This window comes from Rattus rattus, chromosome 2 (assembly GCF_011064425.1).
Source record: "Rattus rattus isolate New Zealand chromosome 2, Rrattus_CSIRO_v1, whole genome shotgun sequence".
Taxonomy (NCBI): domain Eukaryota; kingdom Metazoa; phylum Chordata; class Mammalia; order Rodentia; family Muridae; genus Rattus; species Rattus rattus.
This window is the reverse complement of record NC_046155.1, coordinates 176,646,860-176,665,013: the sequence shown is the minus strand read 5'-3', so window position 1 is coordinate 176,665,013 and position 18,154 is coordinate 176,646,860. Positions and strand designations below refer to the sequence as shown.

At 51.9% G+C, this 18,154-nt stretch overlaps 3 protein-coding genes across 5 annotated transcripts; 2 read left to right on the top strand and 1 right to left on the bottom strand.

Annotated features, from left to right (window-relative positions):
- The first annotated feature begins 995 nt into the window (after positions 1-995).
- On the top strand, positions 996-3,206 carry Cdc42ep5 (CDC42 effector protein 5). Of its 3 annotated transcripts, XM_032894464.1 has the most exons (3): positions 998-1,234; positions 1,511-1,617; positions 2,586-3,206. In XM_032894464.1, exon 3 carries the CDS (start codon positions 2,586-2,588, stop codon positions 3,045-3,047), a length of 462 nt encoding a protein of 153 aa, XP_032750355.1. In that variant the 5' UTR covers positions 998-1,234; positions 1,511-1,617; the 3' UTR covers positions 3,048-3,206. The 3 variants fall into 3 exon arrangements, with proteins under 3 accessions (XP_032750357.1, XP_032750355.1, XP_032750356.1); XM_032894466.1 differs by lacking the exon at positions 1,511-1,617 and having other exon boundaries at positions 996-1,234; XM_032894465.1 differs by lacking the exon at positions 998-1,234 and having other exon boundaries at positions 1,317-1,617.
- Positions 3,207-3,943: 737 nt separating this feature from the next.
- Leng9 (leukocyte receptor cluster member 9) lies at positions 3,944-6,502 on the top strand. Its single transcript, XM_032894461.1, has one exon. It carries the CDS (start codon positions 4,686-4,688, stop codon positions 6,204-6,206), a length of 1,521 nt encoding a protein of 506 aa, XP_032750352.1. The 5' UTR covers positions 3,944-4,685; the 3' UTR covers positions 6,207-6,502.
- Leng8 (leukocyte receptor cluster member 8) lies at positions 6,238-17,536 on the bottom strand. Its single transcript, XM_032894460.1, is given in 17 exon segments — positions 6,238-7,488; positions 8,952-9,159; positions 9,242-9,371; positions 9,465-9,505; positions 9,508-9,532; positions 9,666-9,767; positions 10,192-10,477; positions 10,569-10,709; positions 10,803-11,081; positions 11,474-11,677; positions 11,843-11,984; positions 12,202-12,454; positions 13,335-13,445; positions 14,439-14,546; positions 14,803-14,974; positions 15,601-15,693; positions 17,257-17,536. Coding segments are annotated over 16 exon segments (2,403 nt in total). The 5' UTR covers positions 15,639-15,693; positions 17,257-17,536; the 3' UTR covers positions 6,238-7,325.
- Positions 17,537-18,154: the final 618 nt, after the last annotated feature.

The window sequence follows — 18,154 nt, the reverse complement described above, 5'->3', positions numbered from 1 at the left end:
GGACCAGCAGTTATGTGTCATTCTGATTTAGATTTCTCCTAGTGGCTTTCAAGGTGACCTCTCAGTGTCTACCAAAGTCATTTCTTTTCTACTTGATTTCCTGTGTGTCTGTGTTCCATGTGCTTTCTGTGTATCCTGTCCAGAGTCCCTGACTCCAGTGCCTCCTGCAGACCTCCCAAAGTTTCTCTATAAACACCGGGGAATTGTCCCTGTACTATAAAGGCCTAGACTAACTACCATGCCTAGCCTCTAACTTTCTCTGAATGTGCTCCCTCCTCCCTGGGCTGTACAAGGTCCCAGTATAGACCTTCAGTGTGTATCTCAAAGGGGCTTATTTATTAGATGTGTAACTGGGTCTCCCTCTGAGCCTTCCAACTTTCTGCAGATTTTATCATAAGCCACACCACACTTGGGAACAGCACACACACCTCACACCCCCCCCAAACACCTTCACTCCTGCTGTGCTCCATCAACTTCAGAAGAATGTTTTGGATGCTAGTGTGTTGTCTACAGACACAGACATTCAGAGTAAAGACCCTTCTCTGGAAGATGGTTGCAAATAGGAATATCCTGGGGAACTCTCCAGGGCAATGTCACAGCACTATAGCACTTCTTTCCCATCCATCTCTCTCTTTTCAACTCTCTCTCTCTCTCTCTCTCTCTCTCTCTCTCTCTCTCTCTCTCTCTCTCCTCCCCCTTCCCCCCCCTCCCCCCCTCCCCCCCCTCCCTCCCCCCTCTCACGCACACGTGCACACGTGCGTGCACACACACACACACACACACACACACACACACACACACACACACGCACAAGCACGCACAAGCACGCGCGGTCACCACTCCCCCAACAGCTGTAGTCTGGAAAAAATTACTCTTCTAAACAGCCAGACTTCCCTGGTTTCAGGAAATTCCAGGCTAGGCGGGGGAGGGGCCAGGCTGGGGACGAGACGGTCCATACCCGCTAGCTCTGCTCCGGCTTCCACTACGCTCAGTCCTGATCTCCACCTACCCCCACAATCCCTTCAAAGGGCCTTTAGGTTTACTACCAGCAAGGCTTTCTAGTCCTTTAAATCCTAGAGGCAAACTTTGAGGGACTAAGGAAGGCTGGGAGGGGCCTATGGCTTAACCCTCTCAGTCTGGGACAAGAGGCCAACTCTCCCTGGGCGTTGACTCGGTGTTAGGTTGGGAGGCTGCTATGGCCCCCGAGAGGGGCTGAAGCTTATTCCCGGTGCAGGTAAGAAGGAACCACAGTGGGGGCTTGCCAGACTCTGGGGGCTAGTTTCCTGAGTCTGAAGGAGGAGGGCAGTAAACGATAGAGAATGAAGAAGCCCGGACTCCTGGAATGTGAGGGAGGAAAGCAGGGTAACTCCCAGCTTGTGAAACCAGAGAGCTCGGAGGTGGGGCTCCTGGGACTCAAGGGTGCAGGACCCAGCGTGCAGCGGTGGCACTCAGACCACATGCCTAGGTCCTGAAACCCCTACCAGGTAGGACGCGATACTTGTTTTGTCAGGTGAGATCCCGCCGGGAGAAAGAAGGAAAAAGGCGTCAGAGAGGTAGCCTCCAAGGCCAGGAGAGACCCCAGTTTAAGCCGGATTCCAATTCAGTCTGGACCACGAGGTGAGGAGCGCAGGAGTCTTCAACCAGAGAAAAAAGGAGACAGACTAGTTACCAAACAGACCAGGGCCTTTGAAGTCTCTGATGCAGCCCACTTCTTCAATGTGTACGGAGGGGAGGGTGCTTGAATGTGTGGTTGGCCTTAGACCAGTGTTTTGGATATTAAGTGGACAGAGTCTCCCCTGCTCTGAGAATGGGCATTGGTAATCATCTATTCTAAATCTGTAGCTAATGCTAACTGGTTATATTTTTTATTAGCCTTAATGGAAAGCACTCCAAAAATAATTTTTTGGTACCTGTTCTCCAGGAATGCTCAAATATTTTTGTTGGGGTGACCCACATAGCATAATCGTCATGCATAGTGAGACTTTTGGAATTTTTGTTTAAAAAAATTAGAATATTCATTCATTTTAATCCCCGGTGTAGGGATGTGGGGCTGCTTCAGACTTTCTTCAGCAGCTGTGATTTGCCTACAGCTCTAGCAGAAGTGTGGGTTTGCCAGCTGCAGATTTTTTTTTTTTTTTTTTTTTTTTTGTGATTTTGTGACATTTGGAATTCTGGAAACTTTTCAAGGGTTACATAAATGTGAGGACCCTGAGAGAGGTTGGTAGTTCTTGGTTGTTTAGGGAGGCTGTTTGCGGTATGCTGGTAGCCATGATCAAAGAAAAAAGAAGAAACAAAAGTAAAGAAATTAGTGTTAGGGGATGAAATGGGGTGGGGAGGGTTATAAAGGGTGATAAGAACAACCCACAAAGTAGCAAAGACCAGATATAGTTATGGACATGTTAGACTCAGGAAAACCTAAGTATGTCACTGAGTTCAGCAGTAGTGACCTTGCTTCCTCATTCGTTAACCGATAACAGTCCCACCTAATCCTGTTTTATGAGAGCATTCTGTGGCTGACTATGTGGGATAGAGACACAGAGTTGGGGCTCCTGGATGAGGCAGCTCATATGCCTATGTCCCCACAGATGGCGTTGTTGAAGCAGGTGGGCCCTGCACAGCCCAAGAAGCGACTGGAACGTGGAGCACTCTCTATCTCAGCACCCCTTGGAGACTTCAGGCACACATTGCACGTGGGAAGCAGTGGCGATGCCTTTGGAGATACCTCATTCCTGAGTAGGCACGGGGTTGGTCCACTTCCGGAGGCTGGAGCCCCACCAGTTGTGGCCCCACATTCTGTCCCTCCACCTGCAGTTCCACAGGCCTCTGTGCCTAGTCTCCGAGTTCCTTCACCTGCAGACCCGCTACTGTCCTTCCACCTGGACCTGGGCCCCTCTATGCTGGACGCAGTGTTAGGCGTCATGGACGCGGAGCGCGGCGAGACAACGGCCACCAAGCCCAATGGGGATGCCCTCACTGGAATGCAGCATCCCAATGCCCACTGCTGCTCCAATGCTGACTTCCAGCTGGATGATGTCATTGGTCTGTAGTATCTTGATTCCCGCAACTCCTCCCTCCCAGCACTCCACTTTTGTACACATAAATAGCCGAGTTTTACGCGGGAAGGGGTGCAGAAGCAGGACAGTGGTGGGGTGCCACCAACTAAAAGTCAAATCTGTCCTCAGTGATGCCTCTTTTAAGAGTTTGAAGGTGTATTCATGTAATGTCTCTCCCAAAAGGCGGACTCTCGTTCCTGACCTCTCCCACAGCCCTATTCATTCCTCATATATTGACCGATCCTCACTGCCACCTGGTCTAGACCTGGTGGCAGCTGCTACAGGAAAAATTGGCCTAAAGAGTCACAGTCACCTGGCCTTCCACTTCCCTCCAGGTGCACTCTGACTGGGTGGCACCGCTCCACTTTCAGGGAGCAGCTCAAAGGGAAGTGGTTGGTGACCTTTGGAGTCAGGAAGGGTGTGGTTCCTGTGTGAAGGGCTTCGGGTCCCACCAACTGTGTGTCACCCTGTGGGTGGCTGTTGCGTTCCAAATCTGGGCACAAAGTTCAGCCTGAGCCCACGGATGTCGAGATATTTTAACATCCCATAGGTGCAGGGCTGTCTGAACCTATATCAGGACTGAGGGTGAAGTAAGATTCTCAAAGGTTTCCAGAGGGAAGGAACATCTAGACTTGGTCTCTGGGTTTGGGATGGAGCTATCTTAGGTCCCTAGAGGGATGAGATCAATTTAAATTAACCGGACCACAGGCAGGTCCAAATGGGTAGGTCGCATATGTCAACCCTTAGGCTGGGGACGGGAGTAAAACCGGACCCCCACAAACAGGAATAGATAAAACCATTGAACCTTGGTGAATTCAGGGTTAGACCAACGGGGGACGGAGCATATGTAAAATATTCAGGTGGGGTGGGGCCAAGTTAGAGGGGTGAGGCTCCCAGGAAAGACAGGAGCGGACGTCTGTAAGTAACTTAATATAGACAGGACCAGAAGTCACTTTACTCATTATGAGGTATGGTATGTAAGTTAATCAGTGGTATGGGGGCTGGCTACCAACTTTAAGGATGATTGGGGGCGGGGCCAGGACCGCTGAGCCTAATCAGATGCTGCCCTGCCAGGCTTCCTAGAAGTCTCAAAGGTCTGGGCAGATGCAAAGTATCTGGAGGCTGCGGGCGGGGTTTTCTAAGTCCTACCCCCACCAAGGCTGAGGAGTATATGTAAATCAGATGCGGAGAAGTCTAGCTCCTAGGCTTTCTTGAGGCCCCAACAGCGGATGAGGCACGTGTCAAATATTTGCGAAACTGTCTCGCTAAAGTCCCAAAAGGGAGGAGCACATAGAAAGTAGTTGGATGGAATGTGACATGGCTCCCTTGGGTTCCAGAGAAAAGCTCCACACTCACGTAAATTGGCTGGTTGGGCAGGGCCAGATTCTCAAAGGCTCTCTGATGGGCCGGACTATGTAAATCATTTTAGGCGGGGCAAGACCGTGTTCCCAGCAGTTTACAAGCCGGATAGTACAGAAAAGCTGGGCTTGACTTTGGCGCACCAGAGCCCCTGTTACATTCTGATCCCCCGCCTCGTCCTTTGGCGTCCTTCCACCTGAGGCGGGCAGAGCTCCTGGCGTCACAGTTGGTGATCAACGCTGCGGACTGAGACCACTTAGTGCGTGGGGGACTATGGAGGCCTCGGCCGATTCCTCTGAGGCCTCCGCCGCCTGCCGCTTCTTCCTAGAGGGCCGCTGTCGCTTTGGTGCGCGCTGCCGTCAGCCACATCCCGGGGCCCCGGCGCCGTCCCCCGAGGTTGCGCAGCCTGAGGCCGGGTCTAAGAAGCCTGCTCTGCGTACTGCTGCTGACGTCATCCGGCGTATCCGCTGGGACCCGCGCCTGGACCCCGCTGACTTTTCTGTGGGCTACACTGACCGCTTCCTGGGTGTGCAGGAAGAGCCATTCAGTGCCTTTTGCTGGGACGAGCCGCTAGCAGCGCTCGGACCCGGCGTGTTGGCAGTGCCGCAGCACCGCATTCGCTACTTCCGCTTCCGCGGCCGCCTGGTGTGGGACCGTGCCTCCCGTACTGACCTTATTTTTGGCTCGGGCTCTGTGGCTGGACGGGGACCCACCATCCTCGATGCTCTGGACGACCGGGACGAGCATTGGAGAGAGGTTAAGCCAGAAATTCCGGACACAGAGAAAACAGGGGTGGGTTTCGAGGATCTGGACACCCAGGGTGCCCCTGAGGAAGGGGGTGGAAACCCGACCACGACTGGGCTTGATACGGGCCTAGAGACACAGGAAGAGGGTGGGGCAATCAAAGAGACCAGAACTGGGCTTGATTCGGGCCTAGAGACACCCGAAGAAGGTGGGACAATCAAAGAAGCCAGAACTGAGCTTGATTCCAGCCTGGAGAGACTGGAAATAGATGGGCCAACCAAAGAGACGGTACTGAATGGGACCACTGAGTTAGAAACACCAGACCCAAGCACATGCTGCTCAGGAGTAAAGGAGATCTTGAACTCTGTACAAGTGCCCAAAGCCACAGTGCTTTCACAGTGGCAGGTGCAGGTCTTGGAAACTTCAGGTTCTGCAGACGAGATGGAAAGTGTGTGGGATCCAGGTGCTTGGCCTGATGACAGAAGGGCCCCTCGCAAACCCCGGCCTACACATTTTGTGGCACTAATGGTGACAGAGCCTGGGCTTAGGGCTGAGGTGGTCAAGGCCCAAGAGCATCTGGTCCGGATTGCCCCTTATTGTGCCGAGTTCCTGGTACCAGCACAGGCCCTGCACCTGACAGTGGTCTTGCTAAGGATAACAGGCCCTGGGGAGGAGGCTGCAGCGGTTAGAGCTCTTCGGAGAGCCATCTTGAAACCAGGGCTTCAGGCACCCTCCGAGTTACAGTTCCGTGACTTGATTCTTCTGGGCCATCATGTGCTCTGTGCCACACCTTCCCCAACACTGGCAAGCATGGTCCAAACACTGAATCAGAGGCTAGAGGCCGAAGGGCTTAGAGTGGTGCAGCTGCCAGAACTACAACCACACCTCACGCTGGCCAAAGTACCACATGGAACCCAGGTCTGCCTCCCCAAGCCTGAGTATATCTTGAATGAGGAGCTAGGAAGGCAGCCCCTAGAGAAACTCTGGCTGTGCAGAATGGGCAGGGCAGGGCAGAGCTACCTGCCCCTGGCTCAAATTCCCCTGAACTGACTAAGGTTTCAAATTTCAGAGAAGAAACAGGTTCTCACTCTCTCTCTCTTTAATTTTGGTTTCAAGCTTCCAAAATGTACTGTACTCAATGCTCAAGGAGAATGAAGGAAGGGGAGGGGGAGAGGTGGGGAGGGGAGGCAGGGAGGCATCTGGAAAAAAAGCAGCCTGACAGTCCAGCTGTTTGCAACCTCATAGCACATCCTCCAGTTACATGGCAGAGGGGGGGCAAAAAAGAAAAGGGGAGAAGGAAGAAAAGTAACTTAAATAAACACACACACAGAGAAAAGAGAAGGAAACGTGACGTGAGCTGGTGATCCATGAAGGCAGAGGGGAGGAAAGAAGGGAGGGTAACCATTTTACCTGTGTTGAACCAGGGAGTAGGAAGGGAAGAGGAAGAGGGAGGGAGGGAAAGAAAAAAAAAATCAGAAGAAACATTGGGGCAGAGGGAGGAAGGGACACGGAGACAACTTAATACAACTTGAGTAAGACGAGGCAGCCCGGCTGGCATGGTCCCGCGAAGGCCTTGGAGTCCTCAGTGCGGTGCGGCGCTGGTCTGGTTGTGTTGGTGGTGCTGGCTGGCGTTTCTGGGGTGAGGAGCTGAAGGTGGGGCATAGTCTTTAAGTGGCTTCCCTCACCCCAAACACTGAGGCCCCAATGGCTGGGCAGCAAGAGTCTATGAAGAGGCAGATGAGGCAATGGGTGTGGCTGGCTGGTGGCCCACTGCAGGCGGGTGCGGGCTGGACAGCCTGTCTTCTTTCTGCTGGCCCCCCAGCATGGGATGGGCCAGCACGCAGAGTCAGGTGCTGGAGTACAAGCTCGAGAGAGAGAGAGAAAAAACACTGAGACAGCATTAGTGGAGGTGAGAGGTGGACACAGAACCTGTAGCCCCCACCCCACCCTGCTCCACTATATACTCCCAATTATCCCCTCTGAGACAAAAAATAAAAACGTAGAAAAATCTCTGTACAGGTCCCCGGTGGGAAACGGGGGTAGGGATGCCGGCTCTTCCTGGAGCCTACTCCCCACAAATTTTTACAACCCATGTCCATGGCTCAAAAACAAAATTTGAAAAGGCGGCGCTGGGCCACAGCCCTGCCCCCGCCCGTGCTCGATGGGTGCTCAGAAGGCTGGCAGCTGCGCCAGGCTGAGGCGGCAGTCCACGCTGGAGTTGTCCGGGCCCGTGTAGGACAGGCCCAAGGGCTCTAGGAAGGCCCGGCAGGCGGCCTCGCCCTCGAAGGCCAACTCGGCCTGCAGGTAGGAGACGGGCAGCGCAGGGCGGAAGCTATGGAGACAAGAGGAGAAAATGATGAGGCAAGCAGACAAGGGAGGGCCCAAGAGCAGAGAGCAATGCTCCCCATCTGGGCTTGCATTTTCCTCAGCAAGGAACCTGCTGGCTTCTGCAGCCCCTCCCAACCTCCCCATTATCAGGGGCTTGGGGGGGCAAGGGATGGGGTTGGTAGCCCCAGTGCCCAGCTGTGCCCCCCCTTGCCCACACTTACCTGTTCAGGAAGGAGGGGGCAGGAGGGAAAGGGCCCAGCTTGGCTCCTCTGCTGACTGAGGAGCTGGAGCCAGACAGAGTAAGTGGTACATGGGCTCAGAGGGTAGGGACAATGGCGCCCCTCCCCACAGGATGTTCGCACAGAGTGTTACACTCAGCAGTGCCTTCAGGTTGCTACTAAGATGCCCTAATTGTGTACATGTACTAATTCTGGGGAACCTCTCCTGAAGGCCACCAAAACCCTTTAACCACTTAGAACGGAACCCAGGCAACCCATGGCCCTGGGACAGAACAGCCTGCCTTAGGCTATGGCAGGAACACAAGTCGGATAGCTGTCTGCTGTGCTAAGTTCATAGAAAAGGTGCTGTGAGAATGAGGTCAACACAGGCCAGAGCTTGAAAGCTGCCCACCAAGTGGCTTACTAGATTACAAAAGGCAGAGTAGCCTGATGTCCATTCATTCCAGCTAATCAAATCTGGAGCCACAGTCCCCACCTCCCTTGAGTTGGACTTACAAAATTCTAGAACAAGTTTTTTGACGCCATAGATTGTAAATCCTACTATAATGGAACCACTAATGACAAAACACTGCTGCCTAGCCTGGCATTTAAGGCCCCTCAAGACTTTTGACAGAGCTCTTGACCAGGGTTTTTCAACCTTGGCAAGACTGGCACACACTGCTGCCGGGCATTTTGTTGCACAACATCCCTGGTCCCTACCCACTATATGGCAGCAGCATCCACAAGCAAAAATATCTGGAGAGGTGTTTGCAGTGGTGTTGGGAATCTCTTCCTCATATGGGCAAGCATCATGCCATCGATGCCTTGCAACACCACCCTTGTTGCCACAAGTCCCCAGTCCAAGACTTCTGACAGTCAAAAATGGAATGGGCACAAGGTGTCATCTCAAGAGACTGCTAGCAATATGAGCCAAGTCACCCTTTCTAGTGTCAGGAAGAGCAGCATCTAGCTGCAGGCAAAGACCCTGAAAAAGGGGAAAATAAACCAGGTTCCAAACTGACGTAACAGGAGTACAGGGAAGGACAGGACATGACACCAGGAGCAGTGAGGTCAGAACAGTGGGAGAAAACCTGGAACTGAAGGTGGCTGAGGAGGAAAGCAATGAGGGCCAGGGTGTGAACAGGGGATTAGGAGGGGACTCCAGCAGAGAAGCTGAAGGCTGACCAGGATGTGGAGGGGATGTGGCAGAGCCACAGCACAGAAGGCAGCAGAGTGCAGTGCCACATACGTTTTGATCATGGCCTTGAGGGCGGCCTTGCGCTCCCGGTCTGCAAACTTGTCCACAAGGTAGCCAGACATGCAAGGTGCATGGCAATAGAGCTTGAAGAAGCGGTGGTAGTTGCCCAGGGCCCAGGCTGCCCTCAGTGCCAATGCGTGTGACACGCAGGGGTCTGCCTTCATCTCCCTCGTGAGGTATGCCAGTTCCGTAGTGATGTCTGCACAGGAGGTAACTGGAGGTCAGGTGGCAGGGTGCCATCTTGGGCATGGTACCCTCCATCTTGGGAATGGGCATCTCACCTCCAGAGTTCTTGGTGAAGATGTAGTAGAGAATTCGGTATGCAGTAAATTCACCCACGTTGCCTGCTAAATTCTCCGCGTACAGCGACTTAAGCTGTGTTTGGCACTGGTTGAATTCTTCATGGTCACCCTGAGGGTAGGGCATAGAGGGAGGGGTGTGAGGCACAGGCCAAATACAGGTGATTTCAAGAAAGGAGTGGGAGGAAGCTACCAAGCTCCCTACCTTTTCCAAGGCAATGCGGGCATGGGTCTCATACACCTCACAGTGAACTCCGTCCGGATGCCTTGCACCTAGGCAAAAAAAAAACAAAAAAAAAAAAAAAAAACAAAAACAAACAAACAAACAAAAAAAAAACAGCAGCGTCAGGCAGAGCAGAACAAGTTAAGACAGCTGACATCAGAACCCTCTCAGCATTTGCCTTACTGTCAGGTCCTGTCGAATGGACTTCATCTGCTCACAGGCAAAGGCATAGTCCTGCTTCTCCTTCCAGTGGGACTTGACCATGCACAGAGACTTCTTCAAAACCTCCAGGGAACAGAATTAAAGCTAAGTGGAGAGGAGAGCTGACAGGCCAAAGCCACTGTGTCCCCACTCAACAAGAGCTGCATCAAAGCCACTATCAATGACTCACCACTGCTATGACAAACAAAATTGAGCCAATACGCAGCAGGTATTGGCTAGGCCATCCTGATACACAACACCAGTTACCTTCCCAAGGCTATCTTTTTCTAGGGCCCCACACATAAATCTCCCTTAACTTTGCTGGTCATAAGGCAGATTGTGGCCGGGCTATGCCCCAGATGTGAAGGGTCTGCATGAGAAGATTTTCTCATAGTCAGAGTTACCACCTCTGACATCTGACATGTCCCATGTACCCCTCTTGCTATGTTAGCTCCTTGTCCTAATGCCAACACATCCTTGGGGCAGACACACTCTGCCTGGGACTTACAGCGACAGGTCGCACAGTTGATGGGTCTGGGGCGCAGGTGAGCCGCAGATAATGCTTTGTGATGTCAGGACAGGTGCCCACAATCTGCAGCTCCTGCCAGTCAGGGTCAGCTCCACTGCTTTCCAGGTTACTCATTTGTAGCACCAAAGGTTCAAGGCGCAGGCGACGTGAGTGCCCATGCTGGAAGCGGGCTGCCCTCTTTTGCTTCTTAAGTTCACGCTCTGGGTCCTCACACTCCAGTGCTGCCATCTTCTTGCGGCTGCGTTTGGTAGGAGCTAGGTCATGTCTGGGGAGAAAGGGTTAAAAAGAAAGCCAATATCTTCAGCCACTCTGAAGGCCATCTACCCCACCTGTGAGACCCACCCAAAGCAACTTACCTCTTTCCACGCTGCGCCCTGCCTCGACCTCGATCCATGTGAGCCCCGCGACCTCCCCGACCCTTGGGGGGTGGGTTCCTGCGGCCTACAGGGTGGCACTCATTCCCTGAGTAGGAGCTGTCAGAGTCTGAGTGTGAGTCACTACACAAGAAAGAGGAAAAGTCAGGCCTGAAGCACAAGGGTCAGGATCCAGGCAGCTCCCTCCCAGCTGCCTTCCAGTCTAAGCCCACACACCTTCTCCGGAAGTGTCGGGTAGGAGACCTAGATGAGGAGCGGGAGCGCGAATCCGTGCTGGAGGAAGAGCTGTTATCCTTCATGAAGACGTTGCGGTTGCCGAACTTGGCGAAGCTGCTACCCCGAGCTCGGCCAGCACCCCCAGCCCCAGGTGTCCCTCGCTGGGATTGGGCACCCCCGCCCCTTGTCACAGAGCCTGCCCCCCTGGAAGGGTGAAGGCTGCTAGGGGCCTCCCACCGCTTCTTCTTGGGGCTCTCAGCCACAGGCTCCCTGGTCAGCCTGAGGATATAGCAGGGCAGGGCATTACCAACCAGCCACCAACCTGCAGTTCTGCAGACCCCACCCCATGGCCCAGGCCCACAAAACCTCAGAAAGGAGAGGCACTTACCCCGGCAACTCAGCCACTGTGGTGCAGGAAAGGGACCAAGCCCAAGATTGTCTGTGTCCAGGGGATGCTCTTAGCCACTGAGCCACCCATGCCTCCCTAGCAATCCCTTCCCATGTCCTAAAACCCAACTTTGATCACTCCTAGACCTCCTACCCACCCCATGGAGACATGAGATATAAGTGTCCTCTTTCGGGATCATGTCTCTGAAGCTGCTAGTTTTGGTGTCCATGTCCCCAACCCACACTCAGCAACCCCACTGTTTCACAGTGTCATGCAGACTGACCCAGGCAGAGGCTCTCGGCTCCAGTCGATGGTGTAGGCAGAGCCATCCTGGAGCCGGGCCTGTAGCACCTCCTTGAGCAGTTTCTCTGTCCGGTCCTTGTCCTCTTCTGACTCGCAGGCGGTAAAACACCGTTCCACATATTCCTTCATGTCCTGAGGCCAATCATCTGGCTTCCCAGACAGGTTTCCCCGGCCAGAAGGCCCACTGTGGGAAGGGGGACAGATGAGGGCACGCAGGTAGGAGGACCCACACATCAGCAGAACTTCATCACTGTGATCTAAGAAGGCAGTTCTGTACATTTCTATGTTCCCTAAAGAGGGACCCCTGGAACATAGAGGATGAGTAGGCAGGGTCAAGCATGATAGTCACCTGTGATTCTGAGTTTTCTCGGAATTGGGCTGGGGTCCAAAGCTACTGTGTTGACCCTCTGAATTGGAGCTGAAGCTCTGGTTGGTGACAGCAAAGGGCCGCTTCTGGATATTAAATTTTAGACCTCCAGTCCCAGGGGCTGCTGTGGGACAATAGCAGAGACAGAGTTGGACCCTTCCCCAGACATTCAAACAGGCCAAGCTCTAGAGAACAAGTTCCTAACATGAGCATACCTATTCTAGGACAGTTTTCCCCTTAACTAGGGCCCATCGCAATACTTAGACAAAGGTCCAGACACCCTGTGTGGCTCACAGCTAATCTCCAACCCTCTGAAATCCCCCACAGATCCTCTAACTTACGTTTCATGCGGGTCCACAACTGCTGACCCTTCTTGGGTTTGGCAGGTTCACTGTAGCTGTGTGGCCCATAGGTCTGTCCTGTAGGAGCCCCTGCCTGATTGTGCTGAGTGGTTGGGGCTGTTCCAGACTGAGGGCCGTTGTTTAAACTATGTGTTCCATGTTGTGGGTTTGAGGGCTGAGGGGGTTGGGCTGCAGGTAGCTGCTGTGGGGAAGCCTGGTAGGCCATACTCTCATCCATGCCAGGGACTGGAGGCTGCGGGAAAAAGCAGAGGCTGAAAGCAGCAGGCAGCATCCTGAGGCTGAGTCACATGGTATTCAGTCTTTATAGTCATCTCTTTAGCACTCAGTACTACAATCTCTTATGGGCTGCCATTATGTGTGCTCAGTGACTACCTGGGGTATCTACTTTCACTAGCAGTTCATTTCACAACTGAGAAGATTAAGCCTTAAGGGACTGAACAACTTTACACAGCCTAGCTGTCAAGGAGCAGCTACCAAAAATGCCAACACTGGGGCTTGACTCTACTACACTGACGGTACATCCACTAACTAAGGTTCCTTCTCTTGAGCATATCAACACATGACAACACAACTGTCCAATCCCTATGACAAGACTGCACCCTCTTGACTCTGAAGAGCCATTAAGGCGTGGTAGTCATGACTCAAGAGGTCCAAAGAAGAGGCTAACCAAGCACTCAAACCCAGGTCAATGTACTTCCCATGCTCTAGGCTCCTCTACTCCTCTAGGTTGTGCCAGATGCAAAGGCACATGTTGGGTAAGTATGGGTGTGTGTGCACCATTTGCTGTGTGGGGGCTGGGGCAGGGGCTGAGGGGACATGCTCTTGAATGCAGATATAAGTGCACATGCTGGAGGAAAAGAGAAGACAGATTGCCAAACTACAAACTACTCCTGCTACCTCCCCAATACCGCACATATATAGCCCCTTGGCCTTGCTAGCCTCATGCCCATTCTACTTTTAAAAGTTAAGCTTTTAGATTAGCAGCTTCTTGGCAAGAAAGAACAAGGAGGAAGGGAGGAGCAGCTTTGAAATCGTGCAGACCATTGGTTGCATGTCCTCTCAAAACCCAGGCTCTCTCGCAGCTGACCAGGAGCAGCTAGGCACAGCATTACCTGGTTTAGAGTCCCTTGGTGCTGGGGAGCCGATGGCTGCTGGGCTGTAGCTGAGCCGTAGGAGCTGGCCATCCCATACTGAGAGGGGGAGCTGTAGCTCTGGTACATGCTCTGCCAAGGCACAGTGAAGTCAGAGTTAGTGGACGCTGCTCACCATGCCTTTGGCCTCCCTTGGAACTGTGTACAACTCAAGAGGCTATAGACTCCAGGCCCTTATTTTTTTCTACCACACAAATGCACCAATCAAGTATTTTCTAAAATAAAATAATAATCTAAAACAAAAATCTCTTTATTCTACTTATGCTCATGCCCAGAGTCCTTGTTAATAGGTAGTAAGAAATAGTAAGTGCCAACACTTTTAAATGCTATGATAAAGTGATAGGGGCAACAGCTCACCCCTTTAATCACAGGACTTGGGCGTGGGGGAGAGGCAGGTTAATTGCTGTGGAGTCTGAGTAAGCCTGATCTATACAATGAGTTCTAGGCCAACCAGAATTACACAGTGAGACATTGTCTTAAAACAAAACAAAAAGTCAGAACAACAAAACAAACAAAAACACCCACCAACCAACCCAAAAAAAAAAAAAATCAAGCTATTGTGATGTGGTGGTATACATTCAGGCAGTTGAGGCAGAAGGCTGAAATTACCCTGGGCTATATGGACTCTGACTCAAAAAGAAAAGCAAGAACCTAGACTTCAGTAAAGTTTACACACAACTACAGGTATGAGTGGGTAATGTCCTGCAGTAAGTATCATGAAAGAGAACTAGGCAGAAAAAAGGAGAAGCAGGAAGATGACTTAAAAGGCAATGGGAGGCTCTCTGAAGGTGTTCTCTGGGCAGCAAGGAACCTTGAAGTGAGCATGATAAAACGAAGAGCTGCAGCAGAGCAAAGCATAGGGGACGAGGACATGCTGATGTCCTGGGGTCTGGAGGCAGCGGGAATGTCAGCATCAACAGTGAAATGGACCAGAATGGATATGCCGGACCCTGTGAGACCTGAGCAGAAATCTGGTGGTTTGGGGGGCATGGAAGGGTGGGGGAGGCTGCTATCTATCTTCACCCCAACCAACCACTCACCCACCCCTTGCAGTCAGGTCCTCACCATGGGGTAGTAGTAGCTGTAAGGATAGGCATAGTTGTACTGTTGGTACCACTGGTAGTACTGTTGCTGCTGCTGCTGCAAAGCTGAGGCTTCTGCCTGAGAAACGTACTAGAAAAACAGAAGTGTCTGTCAGTACCAGCCACAGGAGCCCATGGGCACTACAGTCCCAAGAGGGCAGGCCCAAGGGAGCAGACTCTGTATAGTATGACTACACATCTTAAAGATGGGGAAGATTCTCTTTAAGATCAGTCAGGCCCTGGTTGACCCAAAGAAGTTAACATTTTCACTTCATCAGATTTAGTTAATAGGAAAACATGTTTACAGACTCCCTAAGGTACTCCCAAATCCTGCATTCCATTCTCACTTGTGCACTGGCCACAGGCCCACTGCTACTGGCTTTGGAACTGCTGGCAGCCCCTGCTTTGCTGATGCTGGCCAGGGCCTGGCGGGCCTTCTCCCACTCTGGGTTCTCATGCATAGGAGTCTCCATTCCATTTTCTCTGCTGGCCCCAGCCACCATGCTGTACTGAGAAGACCTGTAAAAGTGAAGCAGAGCTATGTTCTCCCACTGTATACAGGTAGACAAAGTTTGGGAGGGAAAGCAAACCCAAGGCTTGAATTCTAGAGCTAAACTCCCTTCTCACCACAGCCCAAGCTGAAGGTAGCGCATAACCAAGCAAACAGAAGGCTGACCAATATGTACATAAGTTTACACGTGACCTTAGGAGAACTGTTTTTTATAAGCCAGTAAATTTTGATATGGCCAACAATGAAAAAAAATTTAAAAAAAAAAAAAAAAAGGAAAGAAAAATAGTCAGAAAGAGGGGGCTGGAGAGGCAGCTCAGTGTTTAAGAGCATTTAGTAGTCTTGCATTGTCACAGATTCTGTTCCCAACACCCATGTCAGACGGCTCACAGCCACCTATAACTCCAGCTCCAAGGAATCTGATACCTCTTCTGACCTTGATGAGCATGGGTGACACACACTTACTCACACCCACACATGCCCAAATTCACAAACATAGAAAAACTCAAAGGGGAAGCTTGCTCCTCCATCCTAGCCCCCAGAATGTGCATTTCTTCCCCCAAGCTATACAAGGTCCCACTGTGTCTTGTTCCTCTTTGTCCTCCTCAATGGGCTATGTTCCCCTACCCCTACTAACCAGTCTGCAGTGCGCTGATCACCCACGTTGGCCGCCATCTGGACCTTGGGGTGTAGGGAGTAGACCTCGGGAGCCAGACTGCTTTTTCACTGCCTAGAAGAAAAGAGATGAATCAGGAAGACCCAAGAGAAGCTAGGCTGGAAAGGGAGAGTATCTCAGAAGGGAACACTGGTAAAGAATGGAAAAGAATCCAAGTGTAGTGATTGCTGGGAGTTCAACACTCATCTGGGTTACATGTTGAAATCCTGTCTCGAAAACAAACAGCCAAAAGAATCAGAATCAATTCCTAGTGTGGAATGAAGAGACCTGAGCATGAAAGGAAAGACCTCCCTTGGAAGGCTCTAAGACTAAACTGCGGGATATGAAAATGAAAACAAAGAAACTAAAACTTGCATTACATACTGTGTGGATGTGAGGGAAACCTGGCTCAAGTGATGGATGCAGAAACCAGTCAGTCCTGGACAGGAAATCAAAAGAGAATCCCCTAGTATACTGATATAGCAAGAAGGCGGCTCTCTGATGTGTAACTACCAGTGACTAAAGTACTAGCTACCGAAGAAGCTTGGCAAGAAAGAAGCCTCTGGGGACACACTGAAGAGTAAGGAACTGAGACTGGGAGAACATTGGAAAACAAAGTTTCCAAAGAAAAAGGTAATCTATGGATGTCCCAGTGAGCAGGAGCGGGAGACTCCCCCTATTTTAAGTCACTGGCTGTCAGCACCTACCAGACTTAATCAATTACAGTCTCCAGAGGACAGAGAAGAGACTTGTATGGGATGTTCCTAGGAGCAGGAGTTGGTTAGGGGGAAAACAAGTGGCAATTACTCAAGTAAGGTGTCTGCAGATAAAACTTTGACGAAATTGTGGGAGGCGCGCAACATTCTTAATAAACTATTAGGGGTGAAGCGAGTATCATAAAAAAAATATGAAGGACCACTTTGGAAATAGGGCTGGAGCAGTCCAAACAACAGTAAGATTTACATCAAAGAAGCCTATTGGAGAACCCGAAATCTTACAGGAAGTCTAAGGAGCACTGACAGGTCTCAAAGGCCTTAAAAACAAAAACAAAAACGTTGGGTGGAGTCAAGGGGTCCTAACTAGGGAAGCAGATAAGAGAGCCTCGGGTTACTAATTGGTATTAGGAGGAGGCCTGAGGGAAAGGGTCAGATGGACGAGGACAACATGAACTGTAAGTTCAACAGCACCTGGCTGTCCCGCAGGCATGGGGTCCACGACGCTAGGTGGAAGTTAAGGCCGCTCTGAACCCAAGCGACCTCCCTTGTCCCTGCGGCCAGCCACCGGCCCGGCCGCGCCTGCGCACCAGGCTGCGAGGGTGGCCTCTCTAGGTTGCCCCAGGCAACAGGGAGGCCGGCGTAACAGCGGGTCAATGGGGCCGCAAGGGGAGCGTCTAGGGTACTAAGGTCCGCGGCGTTCCCAGGGTCTGTGGCAGAGCGGAAGCGGACGCGCACGCGCAAAGAAGCGCTCCCCTCGCTTACCCAGCGCGCATGCGCGGCGGCGCTCCGGCAGCCACACCCTTTACAGACGCAGGGCGCGGCGTCGGTTGGCCTCACCAAACAGGCCAGGGCTCGCGGAGTACGGAACCCGAAAGAGTTCCTGTGCTCGCCTGCCAGGCCTCCCACCAATACCCACACTCACTAGAACCACTCGCTCCTGGGATTCGTTGCCGGCGGCCCAAGGCAGAAGATACAAGACAACCAAGACAGCGTTCAGTCACCGGCGGGCTCTAGACTGGGGCTCGAACGTCCCGACCGCGGCGTGATGACGTTACAAGGACGTCCGTCCCCGCCTCGTGTCGCGCACAGCCAATAGAAGTCACCGCTGGGTTTGAACCGTCCTCCACACGTCCCGCGACGCAATCGCGTGTGGGCGTTGTCGGCAAGCCGGAAGCTGGCTTTAGACGGTAGCCCCGTGGGGACAAGCACCGCGAGCCCTCCCAGTCTCTCGTACGTGTACACTATAGGCTAGTTTTGACTCAATCTACAGTAGTCAATAGGACCTCAAATGTAAAGTATAGGAACAGGAGTTGTGAGGCTGCGCACTGCGCTATGACGATAAAAACAAATTGGGTGGAGAGAAGAGGCATAAAGATGAATCCTCCCTTGGAAAGCTTGTTTAGTGAATAAAATTGGAATGGCGCACCTGGCGTGGAGAATAGCGAGTGCGAATCAAAGGAAGCGGGAAACGCGTCGTTTGAGGAATGGGAGTAGCCACTGAACCGTGACGCTGGAAAGGTATCCTGTAGGGTTTTGGGATGGTGAGATATGGACAGGACAGAGAGGCAGCTAGCAGAACTGTATCTGTTAAGGTCAGGATGACCTGGAACTCAGAAATCCGCCTCCTTCCTATGAAATGTAAGGTGTGAGCTGCCACTTAAAGCCCACGGTTTACAGTGAGAGTGATTGAATTGTGCAGTCCAATTTGGGATCCCCGGTTAAATAATCTATGAGACAGTACCTTATAGACCAATTTCTGGTCTCACATTGTACAAGCAACTTTTGGTAATGAAACAACACTTGGATAACTTTGTATCATT